The 26,425-nt window shown below is 35.6% G+C and overlaps 1 protein-coding gene across 1 annotated transcript; it reads right to left on the bottom strand.

Moving 5' to 3' along the window:
• Positions 1-6,560: 6,560 nt before the first annotated feature.
• LOC107039846 (aquaporin AQPAe.a) lies at positions 6,561-25,746 on the bottom strand. Its single transcript, XM_015259685.1, has 5 exons — positions 25,464-25,746; positions 13,274-13,464; positions 11,798-11,941; positions 10,461-10,913; positions 6,561-7,264 (listed from the first exon to the last, which is right to left on the bottom strand). The coding sequence occupies exons 1-5, from the start codon at positions 25,486-25,488 to the stop codon at positions 7,256-7,258; spliced, it is 822 nt and encodes a 273-aa protein (XP_015115171.1). The 5' UTR covers positions 25,489-25,746; the 3' UTR covers positions 6,561-7,255.
• Between the last annotated feature and the right edge of the window lie 679 nt (positions 25,747-26,425).

Raw genomic sequence — 26,425 nt, 5'->3', positions numbered from 1 at the left:
ATTTCGGCAACGGATTGATGGATTTTGATTTAAAAAATTGATCATTATTTATTACACAAAAAGGAACAACTTTTGTCATGACCATTTTCTTCTATTTGCCAATGTTTCCCATAAAAAAAAATCATCAACAAAACCACTTAATTTGTTTATAACTATTAATTGCACTCACTCACATAAAAAATACCACCGGATTCGGATTTCTCATACCTGAAAACATAAGAAAACACCTCAAAACCTTACCGCACTAGAAGTGCACACGGGAAGGGGGTATTGCGTGTGGACTATGAGGATAGATTCCTGGAGATCAATGACATGTGTCTGAAAATCCAAACTGTTTTTCGTCTGTGTAGATTCGGACCCCATTTGATCTTGATTGTAGTCAATACCCACTCAGAAAAAGAGTTTATTCGAATTAAATAAATTTTAGTTGAATCAAATAAATTTTTCATTAGAATCAAATAAACGATTTATTCCATTCAAATAAAGTTTGTTCAATTCGCATAAACTACTTTTCAATGTGCAACCTTTCCCATGGAGAGAAGAATTGGATAAAAATTATCTAGAAAATCGCAGCAAATTTACTATACGAAAGTTTATTGTGGAGGGAAATTGTAATTCAATAAAAAATCCTTTTTACAAAGAAGCGGAGAATATTTTACGATTCAGTCGGTAAAAAAATACATCTATGTATGAAAAAATTACTGTGCCATGTTAGAGTAAAATTTTCCGCACCGGTAGAGTATTTTTTCGCAATCTTACGAGCTAGAATTTTTTTTGGCTGCCTAACGAACAATATTTTTTGTCATAAGAAATTCTTTTTGTCACAACAAAAAGTTCGTAGGTAATTTTTCTCCAGCTTTTTTCTCCGTTCGTCTCTCTCTGCCATCTGTCCATCGTCCCAAATCCCAAAAACGCATCAATATTCAACTAAATCGGATCATACTGAATGATTTAGTGACAAAATCTCAAAGTTACGAGTCCCTAAATGGGCAATCTATCATTAATTCAGCTTCAAATCTATGTCAACTGAACATTCTCCTTCCACGCCTGATTAATTCTTCAAAATCTCAGAATGTCTAATTACCTGAACCTCATTAATATCGCAAATACATGTACCACATCAGCCAGAGCTGACGATCTTCCAGCACTTCTCTCTGGCACGATAATTTCCCCCCGAATTAACCAAGACACGGCGTTGAAACTCGTGCGTTAAATTAGTTTGAAGTAATCCCTGACCCCTTCGGTGCAAGACACAACTGTTTCAATTAACCATTAGTGCCAATTGTCCCCGTCATCGCAACATGTGACATTCGCAAGTACATGGTTTTAAGATGATTTTGGTAATTATTGAAAGTACTTGGACAGTCCTACTTACCGCAAGTAAACCACCGCTAGTGGAGGGGACCATTAGGATTGTTCGATCCTCCTTTGGTTTCACTCCCTTGTTAAAATTTTTTGTCATTTCGGCCGTAAGGTAGCGCTTCACGGACAAAAAATATTGTTCGTCATACGGCGGAAACACACTTTTTTTAGCTCATGTGATTGCAAACTCAAATCTGCCAGAAAAGTTTCTTTTCGACCTTATGACGAATTGTACTATTGCACTATTGAAAAAATTTAGCTGAATTTTCCGGTATAAGTCCTGGAATTCGATGTAAGAGAAAAAAGGCAATGGGATTTCAAGTTTTTCTGAAAATTCAAGTAAAGTCCCTTTTTTTAGCGGCGGGAAGACGGAAATTCCATAATTTCCATAAATTTTCAAGTGAAAATGAATATTTTCCACCAAATTTCCTTCAATTTTCAGGAGATTCCTTTAAAATTCTTGGAATCCCAGGAATTTTTGAAGGAACTCCCTGAAAATTCTGAGGAATCTAAAATTCAAGTAGAGATTTCGCTGAATATTCCTGATTTTTCATTAATTTCTCTGGAATAATTGAACTGACATTTACAGTTCCCACGGATTTTTCCATGAAATTATGAATTTTTAATGACAAATTTCCTCGAAATTTCAGTGAAAATGTATGTTGCTTAGTAAAAATTTCCAAGATTATTCTCGGAAATTTCAGTGGAAAATTTTTAAGTGTGGTTGCAATTTCTCCTACTCTTATCGGAAATTTGTGTCCGTTGACAGTTCCACTGAAATTTCAAGGAGATGTGTCATTAAAAATTCACCATTCGATGAAAAAATCACAGAAAATTTAAATTTCACCTATTCTATGAAAACGAATAAAAATCAGAAGAATTCCGCAAGATACATTTCTGAATTTTTAATCAATTGAAAATTCACGTAAATTTGAAAATCACCATCCTCCTGTCTCTTAAAAATTGACAATTCAATTGAATTTCCAAAGAAACCCAAATTATCCATCAAACGTTCCCAAAATACCCTCTAAACTCTCTGCAAACCGATCTCCTTCGAAACCCCAGCGAGATTTCCACCGCAAAGCGCTGAGGAGCAGGAAAGAATTATTTCTGAACTCCCAAACCTATTCCTGTCGTGGAGTTGAGACTAAAATAGGTCATCAGGTCGTCCTCTCCATCGAAAATTTCCGGGCTATCCAATGAGATTGTTGTAAACTCCCCGTCAGACCAGATACCGCCGAAACTTGCTGGACAACCAAGTAAAACAGATCTAACAAACTTGAGAAATTCCAGTGAACCACATATTCACCAATGCACTTTCCGCAACTTGATTTCCCCTCCATCCAATACAGATTTGCCCCCCAACTTTGGTATAAAATAAATCCTGACGTATTTTCCATAAATAGGAGAGTAAAGTTTCACTCGAGAAAATGGAATTGTTCGACAGTAAAAGCAGGAAAAATGTTGTTTTCCGTTCTCCCCGGATTGTAGTTGAAAATATAGTAGGAAAACATTGCTAGTGGTATCGAGTCAGAAGAAGAATAGTGGAGACAAAGAAAAGTGTAGAGAGCAGGGTTGAGCGTTTGAGGGTTGGAAAAAGTCGAGTTGAGCATTAAGACCAGATTGAAAATTGAATTATTAACGAAAGACTCGCCGTCCGGCATATAAATCATACGGAAATATTACTTTTCTTGGGGCGGAAACGTGACTATCCGTCCTCAGCCCACCCAACGTTTTGCCAATTCAATGGTGGGAGAATACGACTGTCCTCTCTGGGTCTGCACCCTCCTCGATCCTCTTCTCTGCCTTTTAAACCTTTTTTTTCCACCATCCGCATCCGCTTCCCCCGGCACTTCCGGCTGTGTTAGTCGGCGATTTTAATGATTTTTGCGGTTCGCACGGATATCGAGTTGCGACACTCTTCTCTTCATTTCCTCTCAATCTCTTGACACTTTTTCAAAGCTTTCTTTTTGGTTATCTGGCGATGAGAAAAGTATTGGAGCGATTTTCTTTGATTTGTTTTTTTTTTGGAATTGGACAAGGGAATTTTTTAAAGAATATTCAAGTAATATTGACAGTTCTTGGCGGATTACGAAATTTAATCCGTTTAAAGTAGCATAAACATTCCGGGGCCAAAGTGTCAGATCTTGGATTTTTCCCGGGGGAAAGTCGACTTTCGCTAAAATCGAATTTTTTCGCCAAGTGAATGTTGATTTCGTATTCATTGGCCTCTTTAATGCCCATAAAACCCTTAGAGGGCCCAGAAATGGAGAAAAGAAAAAAATTTTTTTCACCCGGGGCCAAAGTGTCAGATCTTGGATTTTTCCCAGGGGAAAATCGACTTTCGCCAAAATCGAATTTTTTCGCCAAGGGTAGGTTGATTCTGTATCTACTGACGATTCTGATGCCAATGAAACCCTCGGAGATGCCAGAACTGTCGAAATAAAAAATTTTCATTTTCACCTGGATCAAGAGTCAGGTTTTTTAACAATTTCATTTTTTATTCAGACAACACATGCAAGCGAAGGGATGTGGGTGGCTAGAATAGATTCTGCCACCTTCTCCCCTTGTTGGGTTAAAATTTCAAACCTCCGCATACGTGCGTCTCCTCTCCACCCCCTCATGAAATGTCGATTTCCGAGATTTTTAAAAAATTTAATAAATGCATTTCTTATTTCACTAACGCATGCATACGGAGGCATATGAAGATAAAATTGTACAAAACATCTCTTCAACAATTTACAAGTCCCTTTTCAGAGAGATTACAATAATAAATTTTATTAACTTATTTTAAATTTTTCTGACTTCTTTTTTTTTCTCTTTTTTCTGTCCTTATTGAATCGATTCCTGCAAGATAATTCTTTTCTGGTCTCATCAGAGTGTGACATTTCTATCAAAGCTCCTAAATTATTCTTCGACATCCTTTCCCAATGATGGAAAATAAATCATTGCAGTTGTCCAATGGATTCGTCAATTCCCTCGATTCCCTGTTTAATTTGATACACGTCCTCACTGATTACCGAGATCGCTTATATACCCACCCTCCCGACGATCGAAGCGCTCAAAAGTCAGTCGCGTCCTCAATTTATTCCTCCGGTTTTTCGAAATAGGATTCACCTCTCCAACATTTTATACTCAATTCCATCATCAGATGAGGTTCTCCAGAATTTATTGATTGACCTCTTAACCGAGAGCAGAATCAACTCCGGAGGAAACCTCATCTTTATAAGTTTTCGACCTCCATTCGGTTCTGATAAATTCATGAACCCCATCTAAAGCCTCTCATTTAATCTCGCTTTCAAATATAGACAACTTCTCTTCCAATTCCTCACAATTTCAATCAATTATCCCATCAAAATGTACCAGGAGTTATAGAGATACTCAGCATACATCTTCATACATATTTCCTGACTATTTCTGACACCGTGAAATTTTCGGTGACGTAAACGATTCCGACGCTATGAAGGAAGAAAATGAAAATGTAGGGAGCGCACACCGTCTGTTCGTTTCTAATATCTTGTGCGGCACTGACAAATGCTAGAGTAAGGACAGAAGCCATGGAGAATATGTGCCATTTGTGAAGACACATTATGACACTGAAAGAGTCTGTACGTATGCCGCAAAAACGAGAGAGATATTTCTCTGTGGCTCGAATTTGTGACTTGCAGACTGCTAGAATGATATGTTCAGGGGAAATTGTTTCCATTCGTGCTATATCGGTTTCTTTAGAATTATCATGCTCATAACGTGGAGGAGAACAGTTTCAAGTTTTCTGAATTGGTTGATCGATTTCGAGAGATTTGTGGCTTCAAGATGCTTTGTACGTAGAATAAAAAATTGTTTACTTCATTTAGAACGAAAAATCGGGAAGATTGAGTATCAAAAGGCTACTTCTTTTGAGGGAGAAATTCTTTGGAAAATAAGAACGGGGCATTTCTTAAATTAACAACACAGCATTTTGGAATAGACGTGTGACATCTCCTTTTTATATAAGAAGAGAGATTGCGATTGAATTTACGTGAATATACTTCCCCTACCAGATGTAAATAAATATATCTATTTCACCTCAAAGTAGTATGATTAACTCCTCAGGTGGAAATTTTTCGCGTGACAAGACTTTTCATTTTTCACTCGAATAGCTTGCCTTATCGATCGATGAATGCACATCTGTAGCGCATCAAAATAGCGTTATATCCACCCAGGCATTTGCAAACCACTCACCGAAAGCATTACGGTGGAACCCATCGTTTCGCCTGTGTCATGTTTCATTCCCTCAGCCCACCACTCTACCCCACCTCATTCACCTGACTACCGAACTCTCCGGATGCATTAACTACAATGTATCCGCAATCTCTGCTGTAATTTCCGACCGAGTCCCTCAAAAGTTGTGACTCCGTGATGACACGAACTTATTGCATTATGATCGAGGGCGGGTATGTGTTTGATTGATGGAGATGTGATCGGAGTTTATTCATGACTCCATGTAACTGAATTGATGAGGATATTGAAATCAATGCATATGATGATCGGAATAGTGTCGTTCGAAAGTCTGAAGTATCCATTTTCGAGCACTGAGAATTATTTATGAGGTAATTTTCTCACATATATAAAAAGCACTTTTTCAATGACATAAAAAGTTTTTACTGATAAACAGTTTCGTTTTTTCGGAATTTGTGACCAATTATTACTAATCAATAATAATTAGTATTAATTATTATAATTATTGATAATAATTAGTCCTAAAGAAACATTCGTCAAGAGATTTTGTCATTCTACCGTACATGAGAATAATTTGTTTATTAACAAGAGAGGGATTTCTCAAACCAAGTCTAATTGAGCCAATTTATTAAATAGTTTTTATGTCTTGAATAGAAAATATTTTAATGCCAAAACAACTTGACTTGGTTTCAGAAGTCGCTCCCTTCTTGTGAACAAATTTCTTCTCATCTGTCGGACAAGTACAAAATCTCTTGATGAAATGTTTCTTTTCTCAGTGTGACATATTTTCTTCTAGTGAATTATCGAGCTGCGAGTTTTTTGCTAAAGAAGTACTGCGCAAACAATTTTTCTTGTACTCTGAAAATTAGTGATAACATAACTGAAAATTAGTGATAATCTCACTGAAAATTGGTGATGGATTCCCAAAAATTACAGATGAATTCCTGAAAATCAGTGACACTGAACTGAGAAAAAACAGCTTTGTTGCATAGAAAATACTTTATTTACAGCCCATAGGTGTATTTACAATAACCTAATCTAGAAGCATATAAAAAAGTGATGATAAATTACTCCTACAATGGAAAAATTAAAATTGAAAAATCTACCACTACAACATTTATATGTATTCTATTCCCCTAGAGTGTTTCTTCCACTCGAAAAGTTCTAAAAAAACATTCATCCATGTTTAAATCTATTTCCTGTCATCTTAAAGTCTTTTCCTCGGTGAAAACCACTTTCACAATGTACAGAAGCATTTGTATCCAACCAAGTCATCTTCACTCCCCCCTCCAAACAAAAAAAAACAAGATTGAGTGCATTTTTCATTTCAAATGGTGGAGAATGCAAGTCCCAGTTACAACATTTTCATCTTTTCATTTCAACTCGACAGTGAGACACCCTCACGTTAGTCACTCAACCCCGTGTTGTGACACACGCAAACGTTTATATATCCCTGGAAATATGAAAGTCGAGTGAAGCACAGTTTGGTAAACTCTCCGGGCGGTTTATGCAGAGATGGCCCCTCACCCCTATCACTGGATGGCATAACCACAGCTCAGGATGATACGACGAGCATTCAGGATATCCGTGTCGTGCACATGCCTACATCTAGATTTCTGTGATGGCACAGTGAATTGCTTGGTACCCACAGCATTTAGTCAGCATTTTTCGCTGATCAAACATTCTGGAAAACATGAAAATTTGAATGATTGCGTGCTGGAGAAGTTTGAGATATTTGTTTAGGTCCTTTGTATCTTTGTAATCAAAACTGAGAGATTTAGTGATGTAATATCACGTGAATAATTTCTTGATTTCGGGAAATGGAGTGATGTGAAGAATATTTGATGCAGTGTAACAGATTTACTTGAAGGAAATTCATCAATTCAATGAAGAAAATTTGAGATCTTTCACAAAATTGAAATGTTTGTCATGAACATTAGAAACGTCCTTTGAAACATTGGAAATGTCTGCAGGAAGATATTTGGCGTAAGAAGATCCCATAGGAATCCTGACATTGATTAAACTAATTAAAGAAATGAAAAATTAATTTTTATGGGGATAAAATAGTCCAATGGATGCTGTTCTGAAATTGAAATTTCCAACATTCATTCGAGACAGATGAAGAAGGACTAGAAAAATAGAGTAATAAAAAATATAATTATTAATGAGACAGTCTCGTCCACTCGACACTCTCTCTCGATGCATTTTTCACACTCGATTTTTATGAAATTCTCTCGTCACAAGATACAAATTACCGCATAAAATGATACGGAAACGCAATGCAGGAGTTGCGATATCGTTATCGTTATACGTTAAGGTTATATGACCCACAGTCCTTCTGCTTCTCCACTTGAAGATTTATATCGTTGGATAAGCCAGCGACATTAAACTCTATTTCCCCTCCCCCCCTTACGTTTCACCTATACACAGGGTCCTCTTTTACCGTATAAAACCAGTTTCGCTGAATTTCCTACCAGCATTTACGATTTATCACGGGCGTTTCGCCTTTAGTGAATGCGGGGGAGAATAGAAAACCTTATGAATTAATTTTGCGGAGGGAAAACTCAGTGAGTTTCTGGGAATTGCAGGGGGAATCATGAAAAATTGCGTTTATCTCAGTCTCTCTATTCATGCTGAACTGTTTATTTATGCTAAACAAATTCGTTATGAGTTTTTGATAATATTGCCAGAATTGATTGGATATGAGGCTTTCAGAACGGAATGTCAATAACATTTCTTGACAGTTTCTCCTTCTGTCAGTTATTGCCAACATTAATTAATTTAGTTTAATCCGCATTACTTGAATTGCTCATTAACATCGATTATGTTGATTTAGAGATTTTGATTTTTTTTTTTGAATCATTTTATTATTTTTTTTAATTGTTCGTTTTTCACTACATTTTTAATTTCTGATATTCAAAAATTGATACAGAAAACATAGACAATTAAAACTGAGAGTTTTTCAATAAAATCGGCGATAAATAAATATATTTTTCAGTAGATACATCCAGAGTAATGGTTTATTTTAATTAAATGGGTGGATTTTTATTATTCTCATATAAATTCATTTGAAAAGAAAGAAATTATTCATTTCATAGAATTGAAACAGATCCATTGGAATAAACATATGAGTTTATAATTCCCATGAAAAATATTGTTGAAATGAATAGGAAAACTGGAAGTGGAGAGTTTTACTTTTTTCGAATGCCTCATTTCAATGGGTGTACGCTTCATTATTCAATATATACCGCTGGTTTTTCTCAATCAATATGATTAAATACAAACGCAGAAACACTGTGGAGTTTTTCAATACGCCCAGAGAAATGATTCATTTGAATTAAATGGATGGGTTATTTTAAAATAACTCATAATAACGCCTTTATTTAAATTTAAAATTTTCGTTTCTCGTAGAGATGCATTTGGACAAAAATAAATTATTCATTTCATACAATTGAAACAGTTCCATTGGAATAAATATGTGAGTTTATAAATGCTGACTAAAAATATTGTTGAAATGAATAGGGAAATTAGAAACGAAGGGTTTTATTATTTTATTATTTATTTTTAACGGAATTTATTTATAAGTTCCAAGGGACTTGCAACTGGCCATCGCCCGAGGGCCTTCAGCCAAATGGTTTTATTTTATTCAAATGCCTTATTTCCTTGGGTATACGATTCATTATTTAATATATAGTCTGAGAAAAAAATTACTTCCTCCAAGTAAATTTACTTGCCACAAGTAACTGTATATAAATATTTGCATTTAAAATGTGTGGATTTTCTTGTAGTCAGTGAATTGACTTGAGAAATAGTACATTACATGCCCGAGCCTTGGAAAACAGATCACCGTCCCCCACGTGCAAGATTGCCTTCTGAGCCGAAGGCGAGGATGGCAAGCACGTGGGGGAGGGTGATATGTTTTCAATGGCGAGGTGTGTATACTAATTTTCGTGTCGAGGGACCTGCAAAACGCCAATTTCGTGGCGCGCAGCGGCACGAAAATGAGGTTTTTCAGGTCCCGTGACACGAAAAGTAATATTTTTTCTCAGTGTACCTCTAGTTTCTCTCCATCAATACAATTAATACAATCAATTCAATGGACGGGTTGGTTCAGAAAAGCTCATAATGAAGTTTTTATTTAAACTTAAAATTTTTTCATTTTATAGAAATTCATTTGGAAAGAAATGTCTTATGTATTTCATTGAATTGAAACTGTTCCATTGGAATAAATATACAAATTCATGAATTCCCACCAAAAATTCTATTGAATTAAAGAGGAAATGAAGGGTTAACCCTTTGCTTCGTTTCACGGTACCCCACTCTTCGCCGTTTTTTAGTGATGTACGTGCGCTAGCGGGTTTTTCTTACGGCGCGCTACTACTCGGACGGACCCCCCACTCCTCTCACACCGAGACTGAGTTTGAAATTTTTTATTTTCGTAGAAATTCATTTGGACAGAAGTGAAATCAGTGAATCAGAGTGAAGTGGTCAATCGGTTTAAGCCGACGTAGTTCCCAGTTGAGTTTTTATTGAATAACTGGGAATTTAAGAACGATAGCGAATTTTTTGTAAGATCTTTTTCGATAGCGTTCATTTTTCTTTACAAAAAAGATTTTTAGGTAAATTTTGCAAACTCCTTTAGAATTTGAGATATTCATCGAGAACTGGCGCTAGAATAGAATTGACTTAAACCGTTTGACCACTTCACTACTGAATTATTTATTTCGTACAATTGACACAGTTCCATTGGAATAAATAAATGAGTTTACAAATCCCCACCAAAAATATTGTTAAATGAGTAGAAAAACTAGGAATGAAGGTTTTTGTTTTATTCGAATGTCTCATTTCTCTGGGTGTAATACTCATCATTTAATCCGTACCTCTGGTTTCTCTCCATCAATATGATTAAGAGCAATGGCCTCGGGGAGGTCGCACTTCTTCACCTCCTTGACACCGAAAACCAATTTATAAAGGAAAGCTCCAGCAACAGCTCCAGCATAGGGTCCCAACCAATAAATCCATTGATGCTGCCAGACGCCATTCCAAATAGCTGGTGCGAAAGACATAGCTGGGTTCATGATGCAGCCAGTGTAGGGCCCAAAGACAGTGGCCAAACAGGTGACGGTAAGGCCGAACCTCAGGGGAGCTGAGTCGTGATTGTGGTGGTTTCTCTGGTCCCAGACTGCTCCAGCTACCAGCAGGAGAATCAATGTCGCCAGGAACTCCACGAACAATCCCTGAGTTGATGACACCTTGTCGGCGAGTGCGGTCACGCAGAAAGATCCTTCGCCTTCTTGTGGTCTCGCCCGCATCATGCCTGATGGCGTTGCCAGCTGAATAACATCGAAAATGCTCTTACGTAATCGAGGGCATAAGCTAACATCTCAGTTGATACGAATTGATAATGGCTGTTTTGCATCGTGATACCTTGAACTACGATGACTTAATTGATACTGAATGATCGAATGAGCTCTTTCATCGAGAGAAGAGTAAATTCATTAGCTAAAATGAACTTCTACGTTTACTGAAAATACTGGATACTAATTTTTATTTTTTTTTTCTTCTTCTAGAATTCAATGGGGGTAAATGCTAGTGGAGAATCAACAAATATTTTTTGGAAAATTCGGGGGGAGGGATTTCTATAGAAACAATCTCAACTGAATAAGTTGTGTTTCAAAATCAGAATATTTTGTATTCGAGTGATGGAATTTCTCGAATTTTTCCAGTCGTATGCATATCCATTGAGTATCAAGATATTTCGTCCTTATTAAAAAATAATTGTTCATTGGAAAAGATTGAAATCAAAAACAGTTGGTAAAAATCTTTTTTTTTATGGACAAAAAATGTGTGAAATTCTTTGAAAATTCTAGTAGAATCGTAATAACATTCATGATTAATTCGTATTCATGAAGGGAAGTCTTTGAACAATACGAAATGATTTTTATAGATGTTGCAAAACTCAATGAATTGATAGGAACATTGTTGTTAACGATGCATTTATCTTAGAAATGATTGATTTTACGAGGAAAGGTCAATATGTATTCTCAGTAGCTGAGGAAATTCGGTACTAAAAACAACTCATAATATTCCATACTCGAGAAAGATAACCCGGTATTTTAACCTTCAACACAGAACTATTGAATTCCATTCGTCAGATTTATTTTCATCGTTTATTCGAAGTCAAGTGCAATAAGCTGCTCCATATCTCTTTACTCACCCTTAACAAACCATAGCCCAAGAGAGTCCCGATGTACTGTGCGACAATATGAACTGCAGCTTGAGTCATGTTTTTTTTTCTAAGTATCACAGCTCCAACTGTAATCGCTGGGTTAACATGTGCACCACTGATGTGGCCGAATATCTGGGAATGAAAATCATTGATATCGACTTTGCTGCAGAGGAAATTTCTCCTAGGTTATTTTAGTTCATCTAATTGATTCACAAAGAAGAAAAAGTTTTGATTGCTAGGGACATGTCACTAATTTTTAGGCACATATCACCGATTTCCAGGGGCATATAACTGATTTTTAATAGTCTATCCCCAATTGCAAGGGATTCGCGATTGTGAAATTCAGTGAGTGGAAAATTCTGAAATTCAGTGATTTTGTCACCGATTTTTAGTGACATTATCATGAATTTCCAGAGTAATGTCACTGATTTTACAGCACTGATCTCTTTTTAACAATCTATCACCAAATTGCAGTGATAAAAATCACTAGCGATATGAATCACTCTAGTCAGTCTCGAGTATCACCAATAATTGGGGATAGATTCCCCAAAATCAGTGACATATTCCTGAAAATCATTGACATGTCCCTGAAAATCAAAAAATTTTATTCCACATAAAACATCTTATTGATTTTGTTCTCTGTGGTCTTAATTGAGTCATCCGTGCAAATGTCAAAGAGTCACTGAATTGTCGCGGACAAGTTATTCTTGAATTTTGATGATCGAGAGAGTTCAATGTAAAACTAGCTCTGGGTATCGGTGGGTAATGAATTATTATTAATAGCCATACTAAATTGGTAATTTGGAATTATTAGTGGCCATTCTGTGGAGATAAGTGAAATTATTATGTAGACGACGAACAGACGGAATTAATTAACATCTAAGAATTCTTTATTTGCATAAACTTAACGCGTTTAATTCAATCGAATGCGTCATTTCTCTGGATGTAGCAGTTTCAAATTCTTCCGTTTACAAATTCGTCGCTAGAAATATAAATTGTTTTTGTGTGTGGGAAATAAACTTTAAGAGAGAGCATCCATATGAATGAATATCATCATCAGAGATTAAATTTCCATCGAAACGTTTCGACATAAAAACTCGCAAAAACAAATTTGCAAACTCCGAAGCTTCACACGGAGAGAAATTCTTTAGAAAAATTCCAGTGCTAGCATGGGAAAAGAGGCGCAACGTGATGGCTAGGAAAAAATTCCAGTGCCGGTACTAGAAATTTTATTGAGGAAAACGTGAATTTTCCCCCGTATTTCTGTGAAAGCTTCACAGAAATCCCCAGAAATTTTACCAGAAATACCAAGAAATTTTACCTTAACAGCCCCAGAATTTTTCACAGCCAGTGGATTGTGATTTTTTTCAGTACTCGTACTAGAATTTTTCTAGAAAATTTCTCTCCGTGCATAAACCCCCAAAAACCCGAATTCTCCGCGTTGTAATTTACGGATGTATTCACCTGGATGACAATCATAACAGCGAATCCAACGTTGAGGGTCAGTTGTAGATAATCAGGCACTCTCGCATTGGTAGTCGCAATAGCCCCACCACAGGCAAGGAGCATGAGAATTGCAGAACCAATGAGTTCTGCCATTCCGCATAGCAGAATATTCCGGATATTGCCATCTCCTTGCATTAGCCTCTGCAATCCTGCACAAAACAATCCAAATATCAAACTCGGGGAAGAATCTGGTGGAATATAAGAAAGGGGATATTGGAAAAATCGTTGCGTCTGGTTTGACTTCTTGTTTATTCACATGTTTTGTTTAATTGTTTGCACATTGTCTGTTCTGACATTAATATTATAGAAATAGAAATAGTTTGACTAGACGTAAATTGCTGTCAAGAACCTGATGAAGCTAAGATAATTTAACGCAACGTCGCACTGTGACAATTTAATCAACGTCGTAATTGTTTCTCCAGTATCCCCTCACGTATGAAAAAATCGTATGGAAATTTTCTATACGAATTGCGTATAGAATTTTTTTATAGGATTTTCGTATATGATATTCGGATATTTCTATACGGATATTTGTTATACAAATTATTTCTATACGATTTCTATAGGTTTGATTCTATACGACCCACTGCCACATGTATAGAAACATTTCGTATGGAGTTGCGACATTATTTCTCTACGTTTTTCTCTGGAGCGTTTGGACATCTTTCGTATGAAAACAAAAATTTATGTGAAAATTTATGTATAAAAATAATTCGTATAGAAATATCTGAAGATCATATACAGAAATCCTATAGAATCTCTATACGCAATCCGTATAGAGAACATTTCTATACGATTTTTTCATACGTGTTGACCTTTCTTATATTGATTAATATCAGGGAAAAGAATCATTGAATCTGGTTAAATTGTTGGAGCAGTAGTTCAAATATGTTGTCAATTGTTGAGACCTTTTTTCGTATAGGAATTTTCTTCTCCACACTGCAGGTTCTGACAGGTTCAAATCTAAAACGATTTATCTACCAGATAATCAATACAGATTTCATATCTTAATCAATGTTTCCATGTATGTATTTTATTGATTTAACAGCAATTCTATTGAGACAATCAGTAAAGTAAACAAATCAGGAAGATGAATGATCAGATTTCGATGTTCTTATATGGATTATTCTATAGAAATTGCTTGACATCAATTTTCTAAGTATTTTCAATGAAACTTTATTGAGGTTTTCTATAAAATATATTCTATTGAACCTTCCTATTGAATATTTGATTTATTTATGGATATTTTGTTTCAACTTTTATTTATTGATCCATCGGTTATAAAAAAAAACAGTGAAAAGCTGTGGGTAAAGGGAAAATGGCTCTCCATTGGCTTTTTCACTTCCGGCCATTACCCCTTTAGACAGGGCTTTTTTTTATTCCTATTTTTTAGTTATTGTCTATCTAATTATGTTACTGTTATAAGATTGTACCTGTAGGAACCTGTAAATGGATAATTTTCCATTAACTATTTCCTAGGAAGAATTTTCCAGCAAATGGGCCGAGTTTCCCAATTAAATTTTTTCTCAAGTGTCTCATTTATTAGTTAAGAACCTCAATAATGAGTGCCTTAACGAGATCTAACTATCAAGAGACCATTTTTAGGAATTTTATCGTTGGAAATTCATAATTTCATGGAATAATTCACGGGAACTGTAAATTGGAGTTTTATTACTTCAGAAAAATTAATGAAAAACCAGGAAAATTCTGAGAAATCGCACCTTGAATTTCAAGATCCTTTGAATTTTTCGGGAATTCCTAAAAAATTCCTGGAATTTCCAGAATTTCAAAGGTGTTCCCGAAAAATTCAAATTAATTTGGCAGCGGATATTAATTTTCATTTGAAAATTCATATAAATTGTGGAATTTCCGTCTTCATTCTGCTAAAAAATGACACTTTAGTTGAATTTTCCGAAAAATTGCAAATTCCATTGATTTCATCCTCTTAAATCGCATCTAAGGTCTCTTTCCAAAAAATTCAACAAAATTTTTTTAACAGTGTGCCGTGCTTTGATTTGATGAAATTTTATGATCACACTCCTTCATTATGAAATTTGTTATGACATAGATTTTATGTGGCCGTCATATCCCATCTAAATAACACAAATAATGCGGAGTCAGACACCGTGAAAAAAATTGGTGTTAAATTGACATCGAAAGGTATCCTAAGAAGTCCACACCGGATTTTTTACTGTGCATGACTGTCATAAATTCGTCATATGACAAAAAATAATGACGGTCATTTTCATATATCTATATTTTATTTCATATATTTCATGTATCCTTCCATTTTCATATTCCATTCAATAACTAGTGCCAAAATTATCGGAATATCTCCCCTAAATAATCAAAATCCCTCAAAAAGAAAGTCCTTTCACACATTTTCATAGCCCTGTTCCAGCCAACCAAGTCGTTAAATTCGACATGACTCGTTTTACAACATCACCACCCAATTCACCCGGAGAAACAATGTAGAAATGTTTCCTGACAACATTGGTCTCGACGTTGTGCACTATCGACATGTGCACCCACTCGTGTAACTCTTTTTCCTATTTCTCATCCACCCAGCATTTTGAAGAAACCCTTTTACCGCGCCATAAATCAACGTGACACACATTTTCCAAGATGCCTTATTTTTTTGAAAGAAAACTGGGCTGTCCTTCTCCATAAAGCTAGAGTACAGAGATAAGAACAAATGATGAAGAAAATGCGGCGTTAATATTCTCCCAGTAGTCATAAATTTTCTGGTACTTATTTCATGATTTATTGTCCTCTGGATTTTCATCCTTCTCACTCGCTGTTTTGGACGAGTGAATTAGTGAATTATTTCTCTCAGCGCTGGATTCAATGTGATTTAATATGGTTCTACCGAGTTCTGAATTGCTCATAAATAATTACAAGTATTGAGGATTTATTGAGTCTTGTCACAGTGAGAGGAAAAATTAGTTGTGCCGAAAGATTATGTGCTCCTCTGAAGAGATCTTTTAGTGAATGAAATCTCAAATAAAAATTCTGTTCAAGTTTGAATAGCTTCATCACGAGGCATAAAAATGAATCCCTGCACTGAGAGAAATATCGTTTTGAATCAATCTACTTGTGAACAAAAAAGAAAGTTTCCACCAAAATATGATAATTTTCGTTGTAGAAATTGTTCTCGTGAAACATTTATGTCTTTTGGGTAAATACATTCGTTCTACAGAGAATTATATGAGGCTTCGGTTTTATCAAGTGAATAGTATTGAGTAGTGTATATTTTTGTCCAATAGTCACTTATAATTTCCATGAAACAAATAATAATTTCAAGAGGAAACTACAATTTTCTCGCCGAAAACTGTGTTATTGGCAAAACTAAATAATTTCCATGGGTCAATTTTTTGGGAAAAAATATTCCTTCTTCATTAATGTATTCTTTCTATGGCATAGAAAGAAAGAATTTTTCTTGCCAACAATTCGAATTCTTCTATCGACATTTCTTCAAATATTTAATTTTTGTGAAAGACAGTAAATTTCCTTGTATGATTCCCTGAAATAAATTCATTCCACTCCATCAAATAGTCTCTCTCTCACTGCAGAGAAACTAACTAAATTCTTTGAATGATTATCTGATCCCCAATTCTTTTCATTTGATGAGGATCTAAAAATAAACACTACGAGACCTATTTAAATCATTCTCACAGTAAATGGATTTTCACAATGCACTTGAAATTCAGTACAATGTCTACACGTGATTTGTCAACTGCACGTGTTGCTTGTATTGCGCTCTGCATGTTGTATTGCCCGGGAGCAGTGTTTTGCTTAGTGATTAAGAGTTCAAGTGTAAAAATGGATAAATTTATGTGTGGGTGTCGAACTGGAAATCCCCGCGAGAAAAAATATTTTTATGTTTGAATCGTTTGTTCAGTTATTTCAAACATCAATCTTGGAATATTAGGACCCGGTGGCTTGGCGCAGTGGGTAAGTTCGTTGCCTCACATGCGAAAGGTTCCGAGTTGAAATCCCAGCCGGGTAGAATGGTGTGATCTAACCATTTTAAAGTCCTGATCATCATCGCAGTATACCCTAACCGGGTCGAAGCGATGTAAAATAACGATTAAAAAAAAAATCTTGGAATATTAGGAATTATTTATGGCTGACTATTTGCTCGCTCTCATGTTGAAACAATTCTTTTTATTTTGAAATAGTAGAATGTCATGAGTGAAATGAAGAAGGAAAAAAATCCAGTAAAAATAACAACATTTGTGCGGAATTTTCTCGGTAAATATTGGGACTTTTACTAGAGTTATTCTTTACTTTACTGCTTGAAAAATTTCATTGAAAAATGAAATTTTCTGTACTGCGTTTCACGATTTCTCGTCTGGGAATTGGTATTACATACTTCCCAAACTCGAAAACTTGAAAATCACTACAGAAAAATATTGTTCCTGAACTGTTGCGATGGGGTTTTTTTGCTCGTGCGGTTGGCCAGTCCTCGCCTACGGCTCGGAGGCCAACGCCACACGAGTAAAAAACCCCATCGCAACAGGCCGGAAAAATACTATTCAGGGACTGTTTAGTAGAAATTTTCAGGTCCACCACATTGAATTACAATTGGAGGAGGGGGTGTAGGGATTGTGGTGTGATGGGAAAGGCTTGAATCAATCCACTACTAACAATTAACGTAAAATTGTTGTTTATTACTAAACGCGTCTTAGGGATATTTACAAGTTATGAGAGAAGACGGTGACTCCCGAGTGTTCGGCGGTCAGTGCCGGACTGAATATAATATTCGCAAAAGGCGAGAATTCGGATACGCGTTACACTAGGTGCAAGAGAGAAGTATACATTATATTGGCGTCTGACAGAGAGCGATGATGTCAGTGATGTCCAGTCGTCTCAACTACGCACGTCGCGTCCGTGTACTAATGCGTAAATGTGGATGTAGCGTGGCGCTACAGGGGGAGGGGGGAATCCTGAATTTTCAAATTTCGCTGATTAATTTCCCAATTCTGATTTTGAAGAATTAGAGTGCAGTATTCGGGGTCACGGGGACCTTCACGTCAGTTTTATTTTAATTATTCCCTCCATTCAAATCTCGTAAGGTCCAAAAAACGAAAATTCCCCAACATTCTTGAATCTTCAATCAAAACATCAGTATCCAGCAACAAATTACACAAAACTTTTAATCAATTAATAATTCACAAACATATTTACCTGAATTTTTCTGATTTCTCTCCATTTTTATGAAATTAATTGAACTGGAATTGACAGTTTCCATTTATTTTTTCTATTTATTTTTCTAGTTATGAATATTCAGTGTCAGAACGCCTTGAAAGTTCAGTGGAACTGTCACTTGATTAAAATTCAACAAAATTTACCGGAAATTTCAGTCAAAAATTTTTACAATTTTTCGCGAAAAAAGTACTCTGTAGAAAGGAAAATCCGACAAGTTTGCCGGCTAGTCCCAGACTGAATTCTGGGGCCTCTTGAACCCCGCAAGTCTCACCAAACGAAAGACCATAGGAATTCATTTTGCCACGCGTTTTACGACTTGTGACTGACCGAGTTATGACCTTCTTCGACGAATGCATCCATATCCTTTTCCCTTTTTATTACTTGGGGTCGAGGTATTTTTAGCGAATCCTCAGGCTCAACTGGGAATTCTTTGCATGCGAAAAATGCATGAGTTTCTCCACGGAGAAAACGTTGAGTAAAAATTACCTAGAATATCGTAGAAAATTTTACTTTCCGAAAATACCGGTTTATACCGGAGGATATTTTCCGATTCGTTCGGTAAAAAAAAACACATTTATGGATGAAAAAATTACCCTCCTGTACGGTAAAATTTCCCACACCGCTAGGGTATTTTTTTTCTTGCACACGGAGAGAAATATTCAATAAAAATTAGGTATCTTTTTCGTAATTCCGGAGCGAAATGTGGTTGTAGGAAATTCTACGGAACTGTCACGGAATTTTTCCGGAGCGTTCCGTAATTGTTATCTAAATCTCCTGTGAAAAAATACGATACCGTCACTTGAATTTTCTGAGTCGATTCCGTAATCGGTGAGCGAATTGTTAGTTTCGTAATTTTCACTGAACATTTCTCTCCGTGCACTCATCTTAAGGTCGTGGGGACGAATGGAAGTGGTATTTAACCGAACGCGTTCGCTAAAAAAATCATTCTCCTCTGCTGAAAAATTATACGAAATATTGAGCAATAATTCACATTCACTGACGTAATTTTTGATGGAATGTAGGGTAAATTTTCCCGTCTCGGCATAAATTATCCTCACGTTCACTAAATTTTCCCGAGCCGACCGATAAAAATTCACTACTCGAAAAACTACTGAAAATCGAGTGAGCTCCACGATTACTTGACTTATTCGCTAATTTTTCTCCAACTTTGTTCTCCGTGTAGCAAATTGAGAACGTCTGTATAGACATTTCCTCAGTTTTTCATTATTTTTCAGCATAAGAAAATAGAAATTTAATATTTTTCATCTCATTCATTGAAGTAATTATATGCAACAATTCAAATACAACCAATTTAACTGGATTATTATCATAAAGTCTTTCGATCAGCGTGAAGTGGTGAATTTCTCAACTGAATTGATAAAACAACGACGATTTTCATTCATACTCGCATATTTGATAACCCCAAGTGTTACTAAAAACCCCAAATCATCAATAATTTTCAGTTGTAAATCCAATGTTTGTTCATTCCGGCGCCAAGATGGTTTGAGTCTCATTTTTCACTCTCAAAGTTGATGTCTGACGTTCTAAACATCAGCAGAATTATTTATCAATTGCAATAAAATTGAACGGTGATTAATTTTATTCATTAAAAAGCGAAACTTTGGATTAATGGTAATAGAACAGTTATCGTATTTTTCCTCCCTTCTTGATGAATTAATCAATGAGTCCATCGATAACGAACGATATTCATCACTTTTGACCCAAAAACTTCAATCCAATATTGTAAATAAATTCGTGAGATAATTCAGCAGAAATGTGATAAAACTCATGTCTGAGTATCACGATAATTATTTTAGCGAATAAAATAATTTAGGGAAATGTGGCTCAGTGATAATTTAACTAGCGTCGTAATTATTTCTCCAATATCCCCTGACCTTCCTTAAGGATGTTTAACCTATAAAGTGGACAACTCAGTTGAAAAGAAAAATAAAATTGACTAAATAAATCATTCATGTTACGAATTATTTTTCTCATCAAATTAGAAGTGTTATGGCGTACTTTTCCGGACTCAAAAACAATAATTAAAAAAAATGTTCATAAATAATGGAGGATTTGTGACTGCAGTGGTAACAGTCGAATTTTGATCGGGCAACATCGCACGCTTCGGCTAGTAGTGGGGTAACAGTGAGATGAATGTTTGTGTGTGTTATACGTGTCCATATGCTTCCAGCACTGAATTATCGTCACCGACTTTACCGACCTCGATCAGTTGTTGTGTGGTGTTGTCGCGTTGCTCGACTCATAATGGCGGTCAAATTTTTTTTAGAGGAATTCGAAAATTAATCGAAGATATCACGCCTATATGGCCCGGTCCCTTACTTGTTCTCGCCGGCGATAGATTCTCCAGTCTAAAGTAAATGGCTTGTAGTTTTTTTTCAATATCTTGAGTGTCTAACCGCTGCAACATCTCGATCAAAGTTCACACGGTCACGGTTCTTCCCTAAGCGTAATGTTACAAGAAGTGATTTTCAGAAATTAATTTCTCACTAGGATGCCCCGATGGAACGACTAAGATTATTACTAACGCGTGGATCAAATATGAACCTGGAATATGAGACAATATCAAAATTGCGGTGAATAATGTGGGTTTTGGCTAAACATCCTTAAAGTAAGATTCAGTATTTTCTCAAGTCACTCGCTTCTAAACTAACTGAATAATCAATCCTCAAAACCGCATTTGTAAAACAAATTGACTACAGTCAATGGATTTATCTACAAGAAGAATGAAATGATGAGAAGTCAGACGATCGCTCAACAAAATTCAAACCTGAGGAACTACCTTAATCGATGCTGAGCATGAAAGCAATTTAGCAACAATGCCGAGTAGAAGATTAGACCATCATTAGGAAAGCCTCGTGCAAGGAGATACACAATGTCGGTGCAATCTCCCCATTAGTAGAAACAGTGCGCGAAGGCTGGCAATTCGAGTCATTAGACGAACAAATTGGTTAATGATTCGAGCGTGGTTCCGAACTTGCGAGGATATCTCAAGGCTGTAATAATTCATTGCCAATCTGTCGCAGTCTCAATGAAGCTGGAGGAAATTCGATGGTAATCGAGACCCTTCACCCAGAGAAATGACGTATTTAATTAAATATCGGAATGTTTTAATCATACGACATGAATGATTCCAAACAGATCCTCTGGTAGAAGTGAATAAACGATTTAGTTGATCCAGACGAAGAATTATTTCAGGTTAATAAATTCGTCCTTTGGGTGTCTTAGCAATGATATTTCTAAATAATAACGTCTTTATTTAGATCAAGTAAACATTTGTTCGTGTTTGAGAAACTATTCGTTTGACGCGAATAAAAACACAAAGGAAAATCAAATTTAGGTTCGAATTGAAGTTTTATTATGGATATCCAAGTACTTTGGCTATTTTTTTTCTCCAGTGAAAACATCAGAGCTTTTGTCTGAGCCCGATTTGGCCCTAAGTTTTCGGACATTTTACAATGATTTGATTATTTAAACTTTGTAGGTCCGAATTAAAATCTCGATATTAATCTGTTAGAAAACATTTTTAAAAAATGAGAAAGTTTATTTTTGGAGGAAGATTGATGAAATCATCACAAAATTGCATTTTTTTTATTACGAGCAGTTTCTATAAATAATTTATAAACAATCTATTTTTTACCATATAAATCATTTGTTCAGGGTCGTAACTAAATTATTCATATTTTGAATTTTACCAAAAATCGAATTCATGCCCAAAAAAATAATGTTTTCAAATGTGGAAACAATTTAAATTATTTCTTTATAACCAATAAATGTTTAAAATAAAAAGTAATAATTCTGGGCAAAATGTAACTCGAATGACGCTAAATATTCAAGATTATTTTCTCAAATTTTTCTCACGCAATGTAATCGACAAATTTGATGACTGAAAATGGTTGAATTTATGGTGTAGTGAGCACCAAATTGTAAAAGATACTAGAATATCCTTAAGAGCAAATGTTTTGTAAATTTTTATCAAATTGGCAGTCCCACCGAAACTGCAAAAAATCTCGTCACAGGAAATATTGTTCTTGAATCGAGCATTTTTGAATACACACGGAGAAAAATGGATAATAAAAGTGCTTGGATTTCATCAGTGACAATATTCTCAATTAGATTTGACAAATGACAATATTCTCAATTTCTCTTTGTATGTGTAAATTTATGTCAACATATTGAACGAGCGAAGAGAGTGCCGGGGGATAAAATAATGCAAGAGGTAGAAGGGTCTCGACGACTAGTCCAACGGGAGAATCCGTGCTAAAGGGAAGTTGAAAGCCATCGAATGCATAATCGAAGAGGTCAGGCGCAAAAGAGCTTTTGTACAGATTCATCCAGCGTTTTTTAATCATACGTAACGTACTGACGAAAGTCCATGAATTGGAAATTTGTTTTTTTTCACCGGAGATTCAATTTCAAGGAGGTTTTCCGATTTTTTATTTTCCAATAGTTTTATTTGATTGAAGTGTGGCATCCCTCTTGTTGGGACAAAACTTCATTACTTAGAAATGAAATAATTATCCAGACCGCGAAGAGAACAAGTTTATTAATCCGTAATACTCCTTTATTTGGAATGCATGAATTATTCATTCCATCTCATTAAAATATTTTCATTGAAACAAGCGAATTTCTCAATTTCCCTCATAAAAACGAGAAAAAAAAATTGCGATTTGCTCTCTGCAACCTTTGTCAAAGCTAAAAAAAGTCAACAACACAGGTATCCATCTCCCATCCACAGCTGAAATTCGAAATTGTTAGGCTGAAGTAAATACGCAAATTTCAACCTTGAAGTAGAACAAACTGAAAAACATTCACTCCCGATCTACATACTCCGACATGTGCGTTTGTTTTTCAAGTAAATGCTCCAAGTGTACTCTTCTATTTATCGAGATGAGCGGCGCGGGGGAAAAGAATAGAGAGGAAAATAAAACGGCATGCCAGCGATTTTTATGAATTCTCTGGGGGGATGGGGAGGGGGAGAGGGAAGGAAAAAATATTGCGCGAACGCCACATCAACACGGACAGGCGGCAACATAAAAGTGAGAAAGTCAATACTGAAGAGGTTGAAAGAAGACCCTTTGGCGAGAAATTATTCATTGCATTTTTTTCAACGAAAAAAAAATGGAATTCCGGTGGGAGGGAAGGACGCATTATCCAAGTTTTCCTTCGGAAATATTCAGGCAATTAGCGGTATTGATGAAGTTTTCCGTTATTCAATCAGTGTTATCAATTAATTCAGAGGATAATTCGATTAACTTGGTGGAATATTGCACAGAGAGAAAAGTTGGATAAAAATTGCCGAGAAAATAGTGGGAATTTTCAATGTGCGAGAGATAATCGTGGAGCGAAGTGCGGTATGAGAAGCATTACGAGACGAGACGAGACAGTGTTTCGAGATGGAAATACGCAGACGAGAGATATTAGTTATCTCGTCTCGTAGAGCAAAAAAAAATCGTTTATCCCTTTATTCCTTTTTTCCTTCTCGTCCAGAAGAAATATCTCTCGTCTCGTGGCATCATTAAATTCAATGAAAAAATACCTTTTTGTGGGGGATATTTTGTGATTCGATTGCTGAAAAAAACACATCTATGAACGCAAAAATTATCCTCTTGTACAGTAACATTTCCCACATCGGTAGGGTATTTTTGTCTTGTACCCATCTGAAGATCCCGAACATGTTCGGTAAAAACTCATTCTCCATTGCAGAGAAATGAAATGCAATATTGAGCAATCATTCACGTTCACTGGGATAATTCTTAATGGAATGTCGGGTAAATTTTACAATTTTGGCACTAATTACCCTCACGTTCAGTAAATTTTTCCGGGCCAACGCAGAAAAATTTTAAGATAACGCGTCTTTTTAAACATCTCGCACTTTTTTTTTCATAAAAATTAGATGAATCAATAAACTTTGAGCAAATTATTCTGTAAATCTCTACGAAACTAGTGGAGGGAAATTTTGAAGAACAAGAAAGTCCCATCTCTTCACGTTTTCCCCTAATTTTCCCTCCGAAAATAACAAAGTATTCACAAAATAATCTCCAAGCTAATTTTGTTAATAAGATGAATATCTTATCGTCCAGGGGAATCTGTAAACATCTTTGAAACTGAGACATTTAGAGAAAAATATGAGACTTTCGCCGGGATGATTGGACATTTTGCTATTTATATTCTTGAAAGTAAGATGAACCGATGAACTTTGGTCCAATTGTTCTGTAAATCACTCCGAAACTAGTGGAGGGAAATATCGAAGAACAAAAATGAGAATCAGATAAATTAAGGGGCTCTCATAAAATGATTCTTCAAATATCTCTGGGACTCGAAAATTTGAAGAAAAATGTTACAACATTTTTTTATAGCTGAAAAAGAATCTTCGTAAAAAAATAGCACGAGACAATTTTTTTTCCTAAATTTCTTCCCTTTTATATTATGGGATAAGTCAACTCTAATTAAACCCTAAATAGTTTTTTGAATTCGTGATAAAACTGCCATCGAAATGTCAAACAATCGTTAAAAAAATGTTTTCGATTTTCAGGAACATGTTCCTAATTTCCCGGGACATGTCACTGAGTTTTACAGATATATCACCAATTATTAATGATATTGAACACTGAATAGAATAATCCTGATTCTCAATAATTTCTATCACAAAAATTTGGTGATAGATTCTCAAAAAAAAAAAACGGTTCCTTGAAAATCAATGACATTTTCAAAAAAAATAGTGTTAATGTCAGTAAAAATTGTCAACAAAACCACTGAATTTCCGCATTTCGCACTCATTGAATTTCATAATTTTAAATCCCGAATAATTGGGTATAGATTCCAGAAAACAACTGGCCATGGATCCCTAAAAATCGATGACACATCACTGAAAATCAAACCTTTTTGTAACAAACTCCGTAATTAACAGTTCACTTACTCGTTTTTGCTCCCACCTCGGACATAACTGATCAGGTATATCGACCGATCAACCGGTAGCTTGAATAATTCGTGCCACTGAACTCCGCTGACCAGGAGTGAATCCTCAAGGTGGAGATACTCTCGGGAGCTTGTGTACACGTCGTATGTCACTTGAACCCAAACAGCATCAACAAGCGTTGGCAGTTTTATCGCGACTGCACGCACAGTTCCCTCGATTTTACGATCAATGCCCCCTCCATTTTCTCAAAAAGTCCATCACCATTGAACAGTCGTTATCTACTTGAGGTCGAGCCTCCTCGCTCAACTCAGGTCAAAATACGTCTGCTGGTACCTTTCAAACCTCTAGCTACTACAAATGGTCTATTTTGACTACAGTGACAAGATTATGTTTTATGTTCGCCACGTTCTTCTGATCAGAGTTCAGTGAGACGTGAATGTAGATAACTGTTGATGGAGATTCATACGCAGGGACTAGTGGGGCAAAATGAACACTTTTGGCTCTTTTGTTTCCGAATTTAAGGTATATCCGTAGGAAAAAGCTTTTTCTTAAGATTGTCCCCATGTTTTTCATACACTGCTTTCATCTCAATTTTCCGTGGCAAATTCCGGAAATTTTTATCGGGTTCAATGTCCACTGGAATTTTAGGAAATCCTATCATTCAAAAATCAATGGGACGGAAAAATCAAGTAGTTTATTGAAGTACTTCAAGTACTTCATTGATTTTTCAGTTCAATTATTCCGTGAAAATTCAGAAAAATCAAGAAAATCTGAAACATTGAAAACTCATGTCATTTTATTTCTGCATATTCATATTCCATTGAAAATTCAATTAAGTTGTGAAATTTCCATCTTACTCCGACTGAATATTCATGTATTTCCTTGAATTTTACCTAAAACTTGAAATTTCATAACCATTTTTTACTTAAATCCGATTCAATGAGACTCTCATGAGATTTATT

This window comes from Diachasma alloeum, unplaced genomic scaffold (genome assembly GCF_001412515.2).
Source record: "Diachasma alloeum isolate Michigan unplaced genomic scaffold, Dall2.0 Dall_scaffold_00308, whole genome shotgun sequence".
Lineage (NCBI taxonomy): Eukaryota > Metazoa > Arthropoda > Insecta > Hymenoptera > Braconidae > Diachasma > Diachasma alloeum.
This window is presented reverse-complemented; position numbering and strand designations above follow the sequence as displayed.